The sequence below is a fragment of the Ahaetulla prasina genome, chromosome 6 (assembly GCF_028640845.1).
Source record: "Ahaetulla prasina isolate Xishuangbanna chromosome 6, ASM2864084v1, whole genome shotgun sequence".
In the NCBI taxonomy this organism is placed as follows: Eukaryota; Metazoa; Chordata; class Lepidosauria; order Squamata; family Colubridae; genus Ahaetulla; species Ahaetulla prasina.
The window spans coordinates 75,684,433-75,699,900 of record NC_080544.1 but is presented as its reverse complement, the minus strand read 5'-3'; the positions used below and the strand labels follow the sequence as shown (position 1 = coordinate 75,699,900).

The following is a 15,468-nucleotide window of genomic DNA, read 5'->3' as shown; positions in this document are numbered from 1 at the left end:
AAAAGGAAATGGGTATCAGTCAGTACTCCTATTTCCATCCATTTCAAACTGCAGGATGTGCATTAAGTATCAACTGGTTGTAATTTCTAGAAGCCAGACTGCAGGTTGTGATCATTTATCTGAGCAAATCTAAACCTAAATGCTGTAGCTCAAATATTAAGCTATATTCTGGCAGATACGATATGAATAAGCTATCCTCCACTCAAAATTAGCCACTTTTGATAGAATTTACGTGAGTGTTTGTGTGTACTAATTTTTTTTACACTAAATAGATTATACTGGGAACATTTCTCAGTTGCTGTGGCTTTAGCTTCTTATACTTTACTGAATAGTATAAGACATTGTTTTCCAATCTGGTGTTTTAGCTGGGAATTTTAAGAATCAAAGTTCAACAACACTGGAAAGTACTGGTTTGGGGGAACTTGGTGCAACATGTCACAAAATCCCTCTTCACTAATTCTTCACAACACTTCATTCTTTATTTTGCTGTATTAGCTGCATTAAACTTAGAAATGCCATTCAGCAAGGTTGCATCCATATTCAGAAACCTAATAGGAGACCTTATTCTGTCACCTGTTTTCCTGGGCTTTGAGTTAACATTCCTTAAAGTTCCATTCTTCTTTATGTATGACACTATGCCCTTGATCTGTACAGATGATTAATATGGAAACAACTGCTTACAGTTGCCTGTTTGTTTTGAATGATGACCTGTAGCACAAAAAGCAAGACAAATGAACTGCAAGCCAGACGTTCAAGCAACAGTGGTCTGGTGAATTCAGACAAAGGGCTTTGAGTTGGTATTAATTCTGAAGAAGCAAAGATATTGCTTAACCATTATGCAAGATATGCTTATGACCCCTATTAATGCCCATAATGGAGAAAAAAGAGATTCTTCTTAACTTTTCATTTATTTGAAGCCTTTGTTCATTTACCCAATGGCTGGAATCACACACTACTAAGATATAAAGCAATTTGTTTGCTTTTGTTTAAGAAAGATTCATAATTTGTGGCCTTGAAATGGATTCCATTGATAGAATCGGTGGAATCTATCTGAAGACCTACCATCTAGACCAGTGTTCCTTAAAGTCTGGTCCTGGAGGTCTTGTATAGCCTTATAACAAACTCTGGGTGGCTCCCAATCAAAAATTAAATCAACATAAAAAGCATATTAAAACTATAAAACTAAATATATCAGACACAAAAACCTGGTAACAAATCAAGATTCCTATATGCTGTCATCTCATCCTATCCCAGCACTTGGGGGAAAGCCAAGTCTTCAGTGTTTTACAGAAGGCTAGGGGCTTAGAGACTTTGCAGAACTTCAGGGGAGAAACTGTGGAAGGGTTGCCATGGAAAAGGTACACTTCTTAGATCCCATAAGATGGCAATGCTTAAGAGAAGGGACTAGGAGTGTGCCCATCTTATTATAAACTGGTAGGGTAGATGCTCTTATGGAAAGGCACAGATAATCTGTACCATTTAGAAACTAGAAACTACCCAGTGAAGCTTGCATAACAGAAGTGTTACATAAGCAAACCTAGGGGTAACCAGTGATGGTAACTATCACTGTATATGCTGCCCATCACTGGCACCCATCACTACAAATGATATTTTCAGAAATTTAAAACAATGTCACTTTTTTCAGTCTTATTTTTGTAAAAAAAAATGTAGGGTTTCCCATGAAAAAAAATGTAATTATGCCAATATCTAATGAGCTTAATATTATATTATTGTTACACTTCAATAAATAAATATTATATAAGTCCTACAAATCTTGGTTCCAAGATATATTCAAGACTTCTTCAACTAGTCTAGAACCATATAGATGACTGGCAGAATCTGTTGTCTCCCATTTTCATGAAGAAGACATGCTGCTTCTCTGCTACTGTGCGGTGCAGTGGGCTACCCTTTCCCTTGAAGTATGAAGGAAATTTATTAGCATTTTTTAATACTCACAACCAAGTTATTTAGGAAAAAACACTTGAAATGTGATTGCTGCATATATTTATTTATTGTTTATTATCTTTGAGAAATCATTTATGTGCTTTTCTATGTTTATTTTCAAATTTTAGTCATATGCCAAGTCAGAGTCAACTCTTAGCAAGCAGATAAGAGTTCTCTACTCCTCTGAATACAACAAAATACTTTATGCCACCAGACTTGAAATCTTGGGTTTAGAAAATTTAGAACTACGCCGTCTTCGACATGACTTGAGTTTAACTCATAGAATCATCTATTACAATGTCCTTCCTGTCAAAGACTACTTCAGCTTCAATTGCAACAATGCACGAGCACATAATAGATTTAAGCTTAATGTTAACCGCTCCAATCTTGATTGCAGAAAATATGACTTCAGTAACAGAGTTGTTAATGCCTGGAATACACTACCTGACTCTTTGGTCTCTTCCCAAAATCCCAAAATCTTCAACCAAAAACTGTCTACTATTGACCTCACCCCATTCCTAAGAGGTCTGTATGGGGCGTGCATAAGAGCACAAGCGTGCCTACCGTTTCTGTCCTATTGCTTCCTTTCATTATATCCAATTAATATAGTTATTACATACTCATACTTATATATATACTTATATATTGTATAGTTATTTCATGCTTACACTCATATATACTGTGTGACAAAATCAATCAATCAATCAATCTTCTCCAGGATATTATTAATATTATACCCCGAACATGTTAATGAACTGAATTATCTGAGAAATGTTTAATCTCTCTAATAAAGATAATAAATCTAACTAATAAATTCCCAAGGCAGATCGTTCCATTGTTGAACAGTTCACACTAAGAATTTTTTCCTATGCCCAACTAAATTTTACTTCTTTGTAATTTTATCCAATTGTTATTTGTCCTGCTTTTGGAATAACTTTGAATAAATGTATCCATTTTTCTGTATGACAGTTTTCACGTCTATTATGTCTCCCTTATTGCAAAAAGTCCACTATTGTGCTTTGTAAAGCAGAATTTTCAGCTTAGAGTAGACATGCCATCATTAAATACAATCACCATTTGATTGCAAACAAACCAACCTTCTCCTCCCAAAACTTCCAGTACATTTTCTCTCTACCCGGACTGTATATACAATGAGATTCCTAAATAATTAAAAAAAGAAGCCAAATAAGACTTGCTTAACAAACCGTGCCTAACAATATCATGAGTTTATGTAATGTACAAACCCGAGCATTATTACATATGAATCATTACATATTACATATGAATCAATAAGTCTACCTAGATTCTAAGGCAGCAATTCCGTTTCTCTTAAAGCCAACACGAGGGTGTATATCTCATACTTTTAAGATGTGTGAACTTCAATTCTCGAAATTCTGCTGACTGGGAATTCTACATTTGAAGTCCACATATCTCAAAGTTGCCAGTTTGGAAAAACACTGCTATAAAATTATCAGGTACGATTTTACTGTATGCTAAAAGCAAATTGGAGTATAAATTAAACAAATACAATCCCATTTGTGGGTTTATCCCACAATAAACCCATTCGAAATTGCAAACAAAAAACAAAAAAACCCCCACCACCAATCATTCTATTTAAATTGATTTTACACATCTGTACCTGCCTATCTCAGAGCCAAGTATTCAATTTAATGTCAACATGTTAGATTGCATTAACTTACATGCAAGAGGTAACTTACACGTTGTTTCTTGTTACCAAGTTGACACACGGTGCTAGGGCGAAGCCCGTTCTACACCATTTACTGTTCGTAAATCTATAAACCAAAACGTCTCCCTTTTTTCCGGCTGATAAAATGGAACGGTTAGCTGTCCGCGACAAACCTGATCAACGCGAAACAAACTTTATGCGAGTTTCTCTCTGCCGGATTATCCACCACTTTAAGAACACAGGTTTTTGACGAACTTTATACTTTTTTTATCCTTTTGAACGAAGAGATAGCCAAAAATAAAAAAGAGAGAGCAACATTTGGATCGGGCAAAAATTTAGGCACTAGTTTTTAACGTTAGGGAGTTGAAGTCCTGGGGCCTTCCTTAGTGACAGTGAACCTAGCGCATGCGCCGCTAAGGAAAATAATTGGCAGGAACTGCTAGTGAGCCATGCCGACTGTCGGCGTGAAGCGAGATCTGCTTTTCCAAGCCTTGGGAAGGAGCTACAGTAAGGAAAAGCTTTGGGGACTTGTAGTGAGCTTGTCTTTCGGTCAGAAGAGGTGGGAACGAGGTCATTGCGATGATATTTTGCACTAGATGTCGGGTAGTTCGGTTAAGGGTAAGAAAGGGGCACCTTAGTAGATTCGGAGCATAATGGAGCTTTCATAAAGTTCTTTGAGCTCAGGGGCGAAAAGGCACATTATCCTGCCCTGATTTGGTGCTTACCAAATACGTTGGACTGCAGCTCCGCTGCTTTCGACCAAGTCAGTGTCTGTTGCGGACTTGGCAGTTGTACTCCCGCACATTCAGCCGGTTGGAGAAAGATTAAGTGGTAAACGGTAAAGTGGGGGGAGGCGCTTTCATTTTCCAGCAGGAAGCCAGACAAAAACAACCTTACTTATTGATTAATAAAGATCATTAGCCCATGATAGCTATGAAAATGGAAGGATATTACATTGGTTGCTTATCAAAATTGCATCATTTCCTATTGCTTTGAAATCCTTCTGAAATCCTGAATGATATTTAACCAAATATTAAGATGAAATCAGTTATCTTTTTCCAAAAGATGCATTAATTCCACTTTAACCAACCTTAAAAACATTTTTTTTTTGCAGCTGATGAAGAATTTGATGAACTGTGTTTTGAATTTGGTTTGGAACTTGATGAAATTGTAAGTGTTTTTACTGTTATATTTATTGCAGACTTACTGTAGATGGAATAGGTGTGGTGTAATACAAGGGTCATATAAAGCATTTTTCCCTAATTCTTCAGGATTCTGTTTTGTAAAAAAAAACCTTACTTAACAATGAAAACAGAGTAGTTCTAATTATCCTATTATTTCCTTTTTCAATAATTGTTGAGTATCTAGAAATGAATAAGGTGATTACTGGAAGCCGGCATGGGTTTATTAAAAACAAATTCTGCCAGACAAACTTTATTATCTCCTTTTATAAAGTGATTGTATTAGTGGATCAGGGAAATACTGTGTATCAACTGCATTTGTGTGTAGTCCTCAATGGAGCTACACGTACATAGAGGGAAGTAAGCAGCGGGATACCTCAAGGTTCTATCTTGGGCCTGGGGCTCTTCAACATTTTCATAAATGATCTAGATGAGGGGATAATTTGCAAACAACACCAAACTGGGAGGCATTGCCAACACTTTAGAAGATAAACTCAAGATTCAGAAGGATTTTGACAGACTTGAGCAATGGTCCTATCTGACAAGATGCAGTTCTGTGATGTGAAAAATAAGGTCCTGCACTTAGCCAGAAAAAGATAATGGCATAGGTATGAAATAGGAAATATCTAGCTCAATAGTAGTATCTGTGAGAGGCATTTAGGTGTTCTATTGGATCACTGCTTAAATAAGAGTCAGCAATGTGCTGCACCTTGCAAAAAAGACAACATAGTTCTAGATTGCATCAAGAGAGAGAGAGAGTCAAGATGAGTGAAGTGATAGTACCACCTTAAACTGCATTGATGAGGCTATACTTGGATTATGACTCTGGGCAGTGTATAATTAAAAAATAATATGCTTTATACTTTTTTTTAATTTTAGACTTCCGAGAAGGACATAATAAGCAAAGAAAAAGGTGATGAAAAAGCAGAAGGTGCATCAGAAACTATTCTGTATAAAATTGATGTTCCTGCTAATCGATATGATCTCCTTTGTTTGGAAGGCCTAGTCAGAGGTCTTCAGATTTTTAAAGAGAGGTAATACTCGATGACGTTTGAGACTAATATTATTAAATGCTGTATTAGACTTATAAGTAAGCATTTAGATGTAACATCTCAACTCCTGAATATTTTTTTTGTGCTTGTGCTTTAGGAACAAATCCTACCTAATAATTCAAACTTCACACTTTATAGGTAGTCTTCACTTTATCAACCACTTCATTCAGCAACTGTTTGAAGTTGCGATGGCACTGAACAAGCGGTACTTAACAACTAATCCTTGATATTCCAGCTGGCACAGTGCCCCCGATCACATGATCATGATTTGGTTGCTTGGAATCTGTCTTGTGCTTACAGTGGTTGCTATGTACATAATTGCCGTTTATGTACAGACCCCTCACATCCTAGACATAAACTGTTTCAACTCCTACCCTCAAAACAATGCTATAGAGCAGGGATCCCCAATCTTTTGGACCTCAGGGACCACTAAATTAATAATTTTAAATCTCATGGACCACTAATATGATCTGCTTAATGACCGGCTGGGTGGGTGTGGCTAGGTTGTCATGTGCTAGGTGGGCATGACCAACTTGATGTCACTCATGTTGAGGGGTGTCTCACCGGCTCCTACTCGCCCCTCCCCTCCTACCCACGCCTCCCCTGCCTGCCCAGGCTCCTTAGGGCCTCAACAGGGAGCAGTTGTTGAAAATAAGCAGCCATCATGAGAAAGAGTTGGCAAAACAGCTGGCTCAGTTCAAATTGGATCTGACCGAGAAGGAGGTTCAGCAGAAGCACCTCACTGAGGACTAGGAGCATAGGATTTCCAAGCAGAGGGAAAACCTGCAGGAGTGCAAGGCCAGGTACCAGTGCCTGGAGGCTCAGCGGGCTGAGATAGTCAGCCAGTTCCAGGCCCTGATGCAGTCTCACTGGAACAAGGTCCTCTGACTCTTTGCCACCAGCAGCACTTTCCTCCAGCCTTCGCACAAAGCCCTATACCAGGAGGCTGAAGCACACTCCAAGTCGGAATTTATTCCCCCCTCTGACCCACTCAAAAAGACCCTGAAGGGAGAGACTCTCTGCAGCAACACAAACGTTCATTGCATGTATCCGGTCCAGGGGCCGTAGTTTGAGGACCCTGATTTAGTGCAATATAAAAAATGCAAATAATTTTTCTGGGGACCACCAAAATTTTCTCGCGGACCACCAGTGGTCCACGGATCATCAGTTGGTGATTGCTGCTATAGAGCACTGTACACCAGAACAACTAGACACAAGAACAGTTTTTTCCTGAACAGCATCACTCTGCTAAACAAATAATTCCCTCAACACTGTCAAGCTATTTACTATGTCTGCACTACTATTAATCTTCTCATCATTCCCATTACCCATATCCTTACACTTATGACCGTATCACTATAACTTTGTTGCTTGTATCTTTTCTATTGATATTGTTTCCTGATTGCTTATTTGTATCCTATGACTATCATTAAGTGTTGTACCTTATGATTCTTGATGAAGGTATCTTTTCTTTTATGTACACTGAGCGCATATGCATCAAGACAAATTCCTTGTGTGTCCAATCACACTTGCCCAATAAAAATTCTATTCTATTCTATTCTATTCTATTCTATTCTATTCTATTCTATTCTATTCTATTCTATTCTATTCTATTCTATTCTATTCAACCTTCCCTTTTGGCTTCCCACAAGCAAAGTCAATGGAGAAGCTTGCAGAAAAGGTTACAAGTCACACTGATAAATATGACTTTCCTGTAGTTGTGCAATGCAATGTCACGCCACCAACCCCCAGCCTTCCCATGCTTTTGCCTGTCACTCCATCCACTCCTCTAGCCTTTCTACAGTCACACTGTATTGTGCCATCCATCCCCAGGCTTTCCTTCACTTGCACGTGGCCTATAGCAGGTCTCCCAAGCCGCCTCCCATCTCAAATGCAGCCTGCACTGGTGATCCCAGGGCCTCCTTTTCTGAGCCACACCATTCTTCTAACCTTGGACTGCTGTTATTTCCTGACCAATAATCTGGGATTCTCATCACTAAGCGATGTGATCATGTTGAAATCATAGTCTAAAATCATATTGCTTAATCCTTGTCCCAGTTCCTGTTGTAACTCAAGAGCTATCGTATCCTTTCGAGATCGGTAAAATGAGGACCCAGAATGTTGAGGGCAAAATGCTGACTGTAAAGCTTTAGGGCTGTAAAGCATTGTGAAGTGGTATATGTCTAAGTGCTAGTAAGGATAGCTTCAGAAATAACTAGAAATTCAGGTTGCTTGAACTGCTTTGGGCCCATGTAATTTATGTTTCCTGTTGTTTAAGCAATATATTACATTACATCATAAACATTTCATGTTTATAAAACAAATTGAAACAAATTTCATTCAAAACTCATTGAAACAAATTTCATTCAAAACTCATTGAAACAAATTTCTGAAAATATTTAATGGCAAATTATTTCCATTTTGTTGCTATTTAATAGCATTTAAACTATTTAAGGCACAATCCTTTATGATTAGGAATCTGATAATAATGACAGAATTATCTGCTAGTGATAGGCAAAATATTTCAATTTTTTTTTAGCTCAAAACAGTTTTTTGAATCATGCTGGAAGTATTTGTATTTTTTCTGTGTGCTAACTCGGTATTGGTTGGATGGGGAAGAAGCATTAAGATGGGGCCTATTTTTTATGCCTCCGAAACTGATCTTTAATATTAAAATCTCATTATTTTAGAATAAGGGCTCCACGATATAAAAAAATCACACCACCCAATGGTGAAATTCAAAGACTTACCATTAATGAAGAGGTAAGTAAAGTTGAATCCTCATCTTGATGCATAGATTATAAACACGTGTTTTTCAAATTTAAGTCAATTTTTGTAGAGGTTAGCTAAGAGTCAACAAGCATAAAATTATTGTTATATTGATCAACTGCTATTCTTTTCTTTTTAATACAGACATTTAAAGAATACAGTTAATACTCATTTTTAAAGTCTACAGGATTAGTTATTTTAAATGTTTTGCTTTAAGATGAAGGCTTAATTTTATTACATAATGGATTACTTTATGAAGCATATAATATTTTCACCCAAATTGTCTGTTATTAATAATTATATCTATTTTATGGCAGACTGCCCAAATCCGTCCTTATGCAGTGGCTGCAGTTCTTCGTAATATAACTTTTGTCAAAGACCGCTATGATAGTTTCATTGACCTACAGGAAAAATTGCATCAAAATATATGCAGGTTAGTTGTATTCTGAAAAAGAATTTTTTTAGTGAAATATTAAAAGTATTGAATTAGAATGTGTTTAAGTTGAAAAGAAAATGCTAAAGTACACTGTTTTTATGTGGTATTTTAAAAATCAGATGTAAATTTATCCCTGTCTGTTATGGTACCCTGTTTAATGGGAATTTAGTATCTAGAAGAGATATTAATTCATTTTGCTTTCTTTTTAGGAAGAGATCATTAGTTGCAATTGGTACCCATGATCTAGATACAATCTCTGGCCCATTTATATATACAGCTAAACCACCACCTGAAATTAAATTCAAACCATTGAATCAGGATAAAGAATACAGTGCTCCTGAGATCATGGAAATGTACAGGGTAGGTTACTTTTTAAAACAACTAGATATTTTTCCATTTATTTGTGATTTGATACAATTTATATGACCACTTATCTCAACATAGTGACTTTGGATGAATACTATTATAAATACATGCAAGCAGCATCACATGAAAGTATAAACAAGAACTTAATGTCTATAACCTGCAAAAAAAATAAACACACACATACAATGTAACTGAGGCTCCTAGTGACCTCACGGATTTGGAAAACCTGTAACCAGCATTATACACTGAACTGAGTTAACATTCAGCTTTTATAACTAGGAATGTTCCAAAACACTTGGTCGATAGTAGAAAACCTTAGACCTGCAAGTAATCCAGTAAACTTTTGAGCATTGCTAAAATAAGTTTTATCTTTTTTGTAAATTCATTTCTGACCTCATAGTACTGTTGCTCCTTGAAGTAGAGAGCTTGCCCTAACTATGATTTGTTTATTTAGATGTCATAACATAGAACTGAGCTTGCAGGCCCACTCTATGACTTAGGAGACATTAGATAATAGTTCTGTCTGAAAGCCTGGGATGTAGCAATCTTGCTAAAGCTAAGTAGCTATTGCTCATATTGGTCTTCATGTATCTTCTTATATTTCATAGAATCAGAGCTGGAAAGAATCTTGGAAGTCTTCTTGTCCAACTTCCTGCCCAAATAAATAATCCTTCATGTATTTCTCTGTACTTTCCCTGTCAAATTTATTTTACTGGTTTTGTTTCCCCAACAATTTTGGGGCATTGGTCTGAAATCTAATGTCCAGTAAGACAAAATCTGCTTTTAATGTTTTTCTCCCACAATGGATAACATTAGAAATTTCTCTTCTTTTGTAAAGTTATTGCACTATGGTCACAGTGTAGTTTGTACTATATTCTGTTATGAATTTGTCAACATCCAGACTCCTTGATAGTTTGCTTGTTTTATACAGGTTAGTAATAAATTGAAAGCCAGTTGAATTTTTACAGATAGTTCTATTTCTAATATCATATCTGCTCGTAGACTTTTGAATAAGGAATGTGCCATAAGGAATATACTGGGACATAAGTGAATTGCCAATCACCTTTGTAGCATATAGTGACTTTTTCCAATGAAAAAAATCATTCATATATAACTCTACACATCTATTCTACGGCTTAATGTATATTATACAGATATTATAAGATGATACCATGTAATGGTTTCTGAGGAAAGATATAAACATTAACTTTTGTTTGTTTTAGACGGATAGCCATCTTAGACATTATCTACATATTATTGAAAATGAATCACTTTATCCAGTTATCTATGATAGCAATGGTGTTGTCCTCTCAATGCCACCAATAATTAATGGTAAGACTTTTTTTTTAACCTCAGTTAAATGAGAAAAATAGGAAATGGCATACTGTTATAGTCTGAAGTTTGTTGTATATATTTCAGGATATATTCCTCAATATAAGATTTTTTTTTCTGTTTGTAAGAACCTCTTCATGCTTTTTGAATATATTTTCAAGGTCTGATTGTTTCAACTCTAACAGAAATGGAATATAAACTTTTTAAATTTTTTTAAATTGGCTGAAGTTCTCATACGTACTAATGAAGGAGAGTATTTGTAGCTCAGGGTTGACATGAGAGATCCTTGGTGCTCTCTGAACTTGCTTGTTTTCTTGCAGATATTTCATTATCCAAGCTAGCACTGAGGATGTTAGCTAGTTTGGATAAAGAAATGTCTTCAAGAAAACAAGCAAGCCCAGAAAGCACCAAGGTTCTCCTATGTACACTTAGGTATAATCTACTCAGCAGACTAAATGCAACTGTCACATTGGATTCCTCTTCTGTCTGCATCCTTCCCATGTACTGTACATCTGGAACATATTTGGGAAAAGCTTCCAGCATAAGAAAATAGGGGAAACATCATAGATAACCAGAAGCTCACTTCCATGAGGATGAATGTGGCATTGTTGTAAAATGCATTTCTACATATCATTTAAAACAGCTCTAAGATTTTTCAAGAATTTAATTTTAGAATGAGACTGAGTATCTTTCTGTAAAGTAAAGAATAAGAACACAAAAATCCATTATGGGTACAGATTGAAGCTCTTAGTGAATCCGTGTGGGAAGTACATTTGTACTTCATAGGAAGCCAGAATTTCAGAATTCTTGCTTACAGATGGGAAAGCAAAACTGCTACTGCACACTGCTGAGTTTGCAGTCATTAATTCCTGTTATGAAGCAACATAGTTAATGAATTCTGGACAGCAGTAAGTTGTAGTTTGTTTCTCATGACATAGGAACTGGGGATTCTGGTCTGTGAAAACATAGAACTGACTGGAATTACGCTTAATATATATCTGCATGTTCTTTCAATAAATACTTCAACATGTTTCAAAGAAATATAAATAATCTATCCATAGCCTTTAGCTATAGGCAGTATTGCTTCATTTTTCAAGGAATAACTTTTACAATTTATTGCAGTTCAAATGTCATCAGTTTCTTAGGAAAGCCATGATATTTATGCACAATTACCACCATAATATTACTATAAAATTATGGCAAATATAGAACTTTCCACTGACTATATTGTACCTTTCACCAGTAATTTCAGCTGCAGGACCTGATCCCCAAAATAATGTAGGTGTAATCATGTCTATACATCTGGATTTCAGATCTCAAATCCTGGTACAAAATTATGAACAGCTATAAACAAGGAGAACAAGAACCTACAGGATATGCAAGCTCTTATTCATTTATAGAAAGATCACTTGGATCTCAGCATGCATATTTATTCTACTGGTTGTTAGGTTTTCTAGTACTGTAGTTCTAATTCCAGTATTCAATAGAAAGATCTATAAACCTCAGTCTTTTAAATTCAAGAACACAAAAAATTGCATCTTTAATTCCATTGTATTTCTGTTTTTTAGGAGAACATTCAAAAATTAGCCTCAATACTAGAAATGTATTCATTGAGTGTACAGCCACAGATCTTACCAAGGTAAATACCCTTGACCAGCAAAGTGTTGAACAAAGTTAATCTTGATCTACAAAATAAAATAAGAATGATGTTCCTTTGAAATTGACCTTAACTGCTGATCAGTGTTTGTTTTTAGAAATGTGACCTGCTTCAAAGGGAATATAATAAGTTTGGTGCTTTTTATAAAGGATTTGAAAATGTTGGATCATAGCAATCAGTTGTTGGGGTTATTTTTATGTCTCTAGAAATTAAAATGGATATAAATGTATATAATGTAATGAACTACTCAGATCTTTTGTCAGCTATATAGACATGCAGACATTTCATTTGTTAATTGGTTTAGTTAGTAATTTAGTTGCCTGGTTTTTCATGACATTTTTGGAAAACTAATAAAGTTTTTAAAGATTTCTTATGAACTGATATTGTAATTTTGTGTTTAAAACATTCATTGATTTAATACGGTTACATATATTATAGTATTTAATAATTAAATACTTTAATTTAAGAAATAGGTATATTTTCTGTCTTTCAGGCAAAAAATGTACTCGATATCCTGGTTACAATGTTTAGTGAATATTGCAATAAGCCATTCACGTGAGTTAGTTTGACTTTTCTTTTTATAACAGTATGCATGTTTGTTGTAGCGTCTGCTTTAGTTGTGTGTTTTTGCTCTCTTTAAGGGTTGAAGCAGTAGAAGTAACTTATCCTAATGGAAAAAGCTACATCTTTCCAGTGAGTATTATAAAAGCTAACATAAGAGTTTTTATATATTTAAGAATTGGAACTTTTTTGGAAAAGAAAGCCACTATATGTAATTTTTTTCAGGTATTTTGTCTTCTGAAAGTAATTCTAGACATTTGTCTTTACTACCCCTTCTGAGTTCCATAGATCTTCTTTATTGAATGGTATTATTACTATTTCCCACACTGTTCTATTTAATATAGATAGCAATGTTCCAATATCTCAGGGGTTTCCACAAAGAAGAGGGAGTCAAACTATTCTCCAAAGCACCTGAGGGTAGAACAAGAAGCAATGGGTGGAAACTAATCAAGGAGAGAAGCAACTTAGAACTAAGGAGAAATTTCCTGACAGTTAGAACAATTAATCAGTGGAACAATTTGCCTGCAGAAGTTGTGAATGCTCCAACACTGGAAATGTTTAAGAAAATGTTGGACAACCATTGGTCTGAAATGTTGTAGTGTTTCCTCCCTGGGCAGGGGGTTGGACTAGAAGACCTCCAAGGTCCCTTCCAACTCTATTATTATTATATATTAAAACGTACTGGTTGCCCAAGGTATATTTTAAGTGTTGCTGTACCAAATGGGTAACACATTCCACTGCAGTGCATTTTCTAACGTCATTTTCTATCTGAACTAAATTGCTTCACTCATGATTTACCAAAGCATGGGCATTGTCCTCAGGATTTTGACCCGATAGAATGGAATTAAGATTTTTTTTTTAAAAAATCAGAAGTAAGTGATAGTGGTAAATAGCATCCTAGTGAATTAGAAAGTTCTGTGGAAAGAAACTCATGTAAATGAGTGTTCTGTTTGGATTTCAGATTTGAATCATTTTTAATTTTGAATGTTCCATGTATTGAAGTGTAAATCAGTTGCAAGTATTGCAAGCTAGGCTACATTTTGGAAATGTTTTGAACAAAAAAAATGAAGTGTTCAAGAGAGCAGTTTTGCCTTTAAAACACTCCAAACGGTTTATTTCAAATTCCAAATATTTTTATTGTTAAATTTTTGTTGATACCTATTATTTGGTATTTGGTAAATGATACCTATTATTTGGTATTTGGTAAATGACACTGGAAGTCATTTAATAAAGAGCTAAGTTCCCTATTGCATACCATTTTATAAATGCATTTAGCATATACTGGTATTATTTATGTTTTCCCAGGTACAAAAGGTTTGCTTATGTCTAATCTATATATAAATTCTTTAAGAGATTTTTTATCTATTTGTTAAAATAAATAATTACAATCCAAAGCATAGGTGAAATCTCAGATTTCTTATATTTTAACTATATAAGAAAGCAGGCATTTTCCCTTCTCAGAGAACCTCTAATAGAGATATTCTTCTGAACTTCCTGCAAAAAACAGAGTGGAAAAACAGAACACTATGGATCCTGCATATATTGAAAGAAAAATAACACAATTATTAGCCAATACAAAATATATAACATATAATATCCGAACAAAGTAGAGGCTGCACATATTTTCAGTAACAGCAGGTTCCAGAACATGAATGACTCAATAGTGCTCCAAATATCAGAAGTGGTTCGCTTGTCTATAACAAGTAATTAGTTATATGGAGGAAGATGTTGATAGTAAAACTCTTGTTTAGCAATACTTAGTTGAAAACTAAGTTTGTTCTAGAAGCAGGTCTAACAATATGAGAGCAATGATTCTTGTGTCATCATCTTTTAGGAGCTGCCCTATCGTCGTGAAAAGATAAAACCTGAAATAATTAATAAGAAGATAGGAATTAGGTATGCTCTTTTTCCTTCAGAAAATGCATATATAGTGTTATTTACGGCATCTGTGATAAGATTTTTGTGTGATTGGTTCTAGTCAATGGTAATTTTTATAAGAGTAGGTCAGACTGGTCATAATTCATTAGAAGTATATTATTTAACCAGACTTCTTGGTTTGTCCTACAAACTGTGATATTAATAAATCACAACTTAGTAAATGAGATAGCTTGCAAAGTACTCTCTAGATTTGAGATCCTAGCTTGAATAGGATACTGTGTTTAGAGTAAAACCCTAAAGACGTTCCAAGATGGCTCCAGGGTTGACACTGTTACTTGGAACCCTGACAACTGCCTTTGGCTGTGCATGTGGCATACTGATCAAAATGAAATGTTCGGTATTGTTCTTACCATGAGCAGAGAACGCTGCTTGTGACATAAGTGTAATTTAGGTTTGTGACACCTAATCTATAACTTATCTATTTTTAAAAAAATCTATGACAAAGCCGAATTGCCAAAAGCATGATGGATAGCAAAGGCCCATCTATGAGGCCCATCTGGCAATGATCTATAGTGTATAGAAGATTGCAACAAGCACTATAATGC

At 35.3% G+C, this 15,468-nt stretch overlaps 1 protein-coding gene across 4 annotated transcripts in view; it reads left to right on the top strand.

Moving 5' to 3' along the window:
• Positions 1 to 4,048: 4,048 nt before the first annotated feature.
• FARSB (phenylalanyl-tRNA synthetase subunit beta) overlaps positions 4,049 to 15,468 on the top strand; it is a 36,876-nt gene continuing 25,456 nt past the window's right edge. For 2 of the 4 annotated variants that reach the window (XM_058187749.1, XM_058187753.1), the window contains exons 1-11: positions 4,081 to 4,201; positions 4,746 to 4,801; positions 5,692 to 5,846; positions 8,555 to 8,627; positions 8,951 to 9,066; positions 9,279 to 9,429; positions 10,659 to 10,767; positions 12,336 to 12,406; positions 12,918 to 12,979; positions 13,066 to 13,117; positions 14,820 to 14,881. In XM_058187749.1, the coding sequence (XP_058043732.1) occupies positions 4,081 to 4,201; positions 4,746 to 4,801; positions 5,692 to 5,846; positions 8,555 to 8,627; positions 8,951 to 9,066; positions 9,279 to 9,429; positions 10,659 to 10,767; positions 12,336 to 12,406; positions 12,918 to 12,979; positions 13,066 to 13,117; positions 14,820 to 14,881 (1,028 nt within the window). Of the gene's footprint in view, positions 4,250 to 4,745; positions 4,802 to 5,691; positions 5,847 to 8,554; positions 8,628 to 8,950; positions 9,067 to 9,278; positions 9,430 to 10,658; positions 10,768 to 12,335; positions 12,407 to 12,917; positions 12,980 to 13,065; positions 13,118 to 14,819; positions 14,882 to 15,468 lie in introns of all 4 variants that reach the window. The other 2 variants (XM_058187751.1, XM_058187752.1) reach the window with 2 other exon arrangements.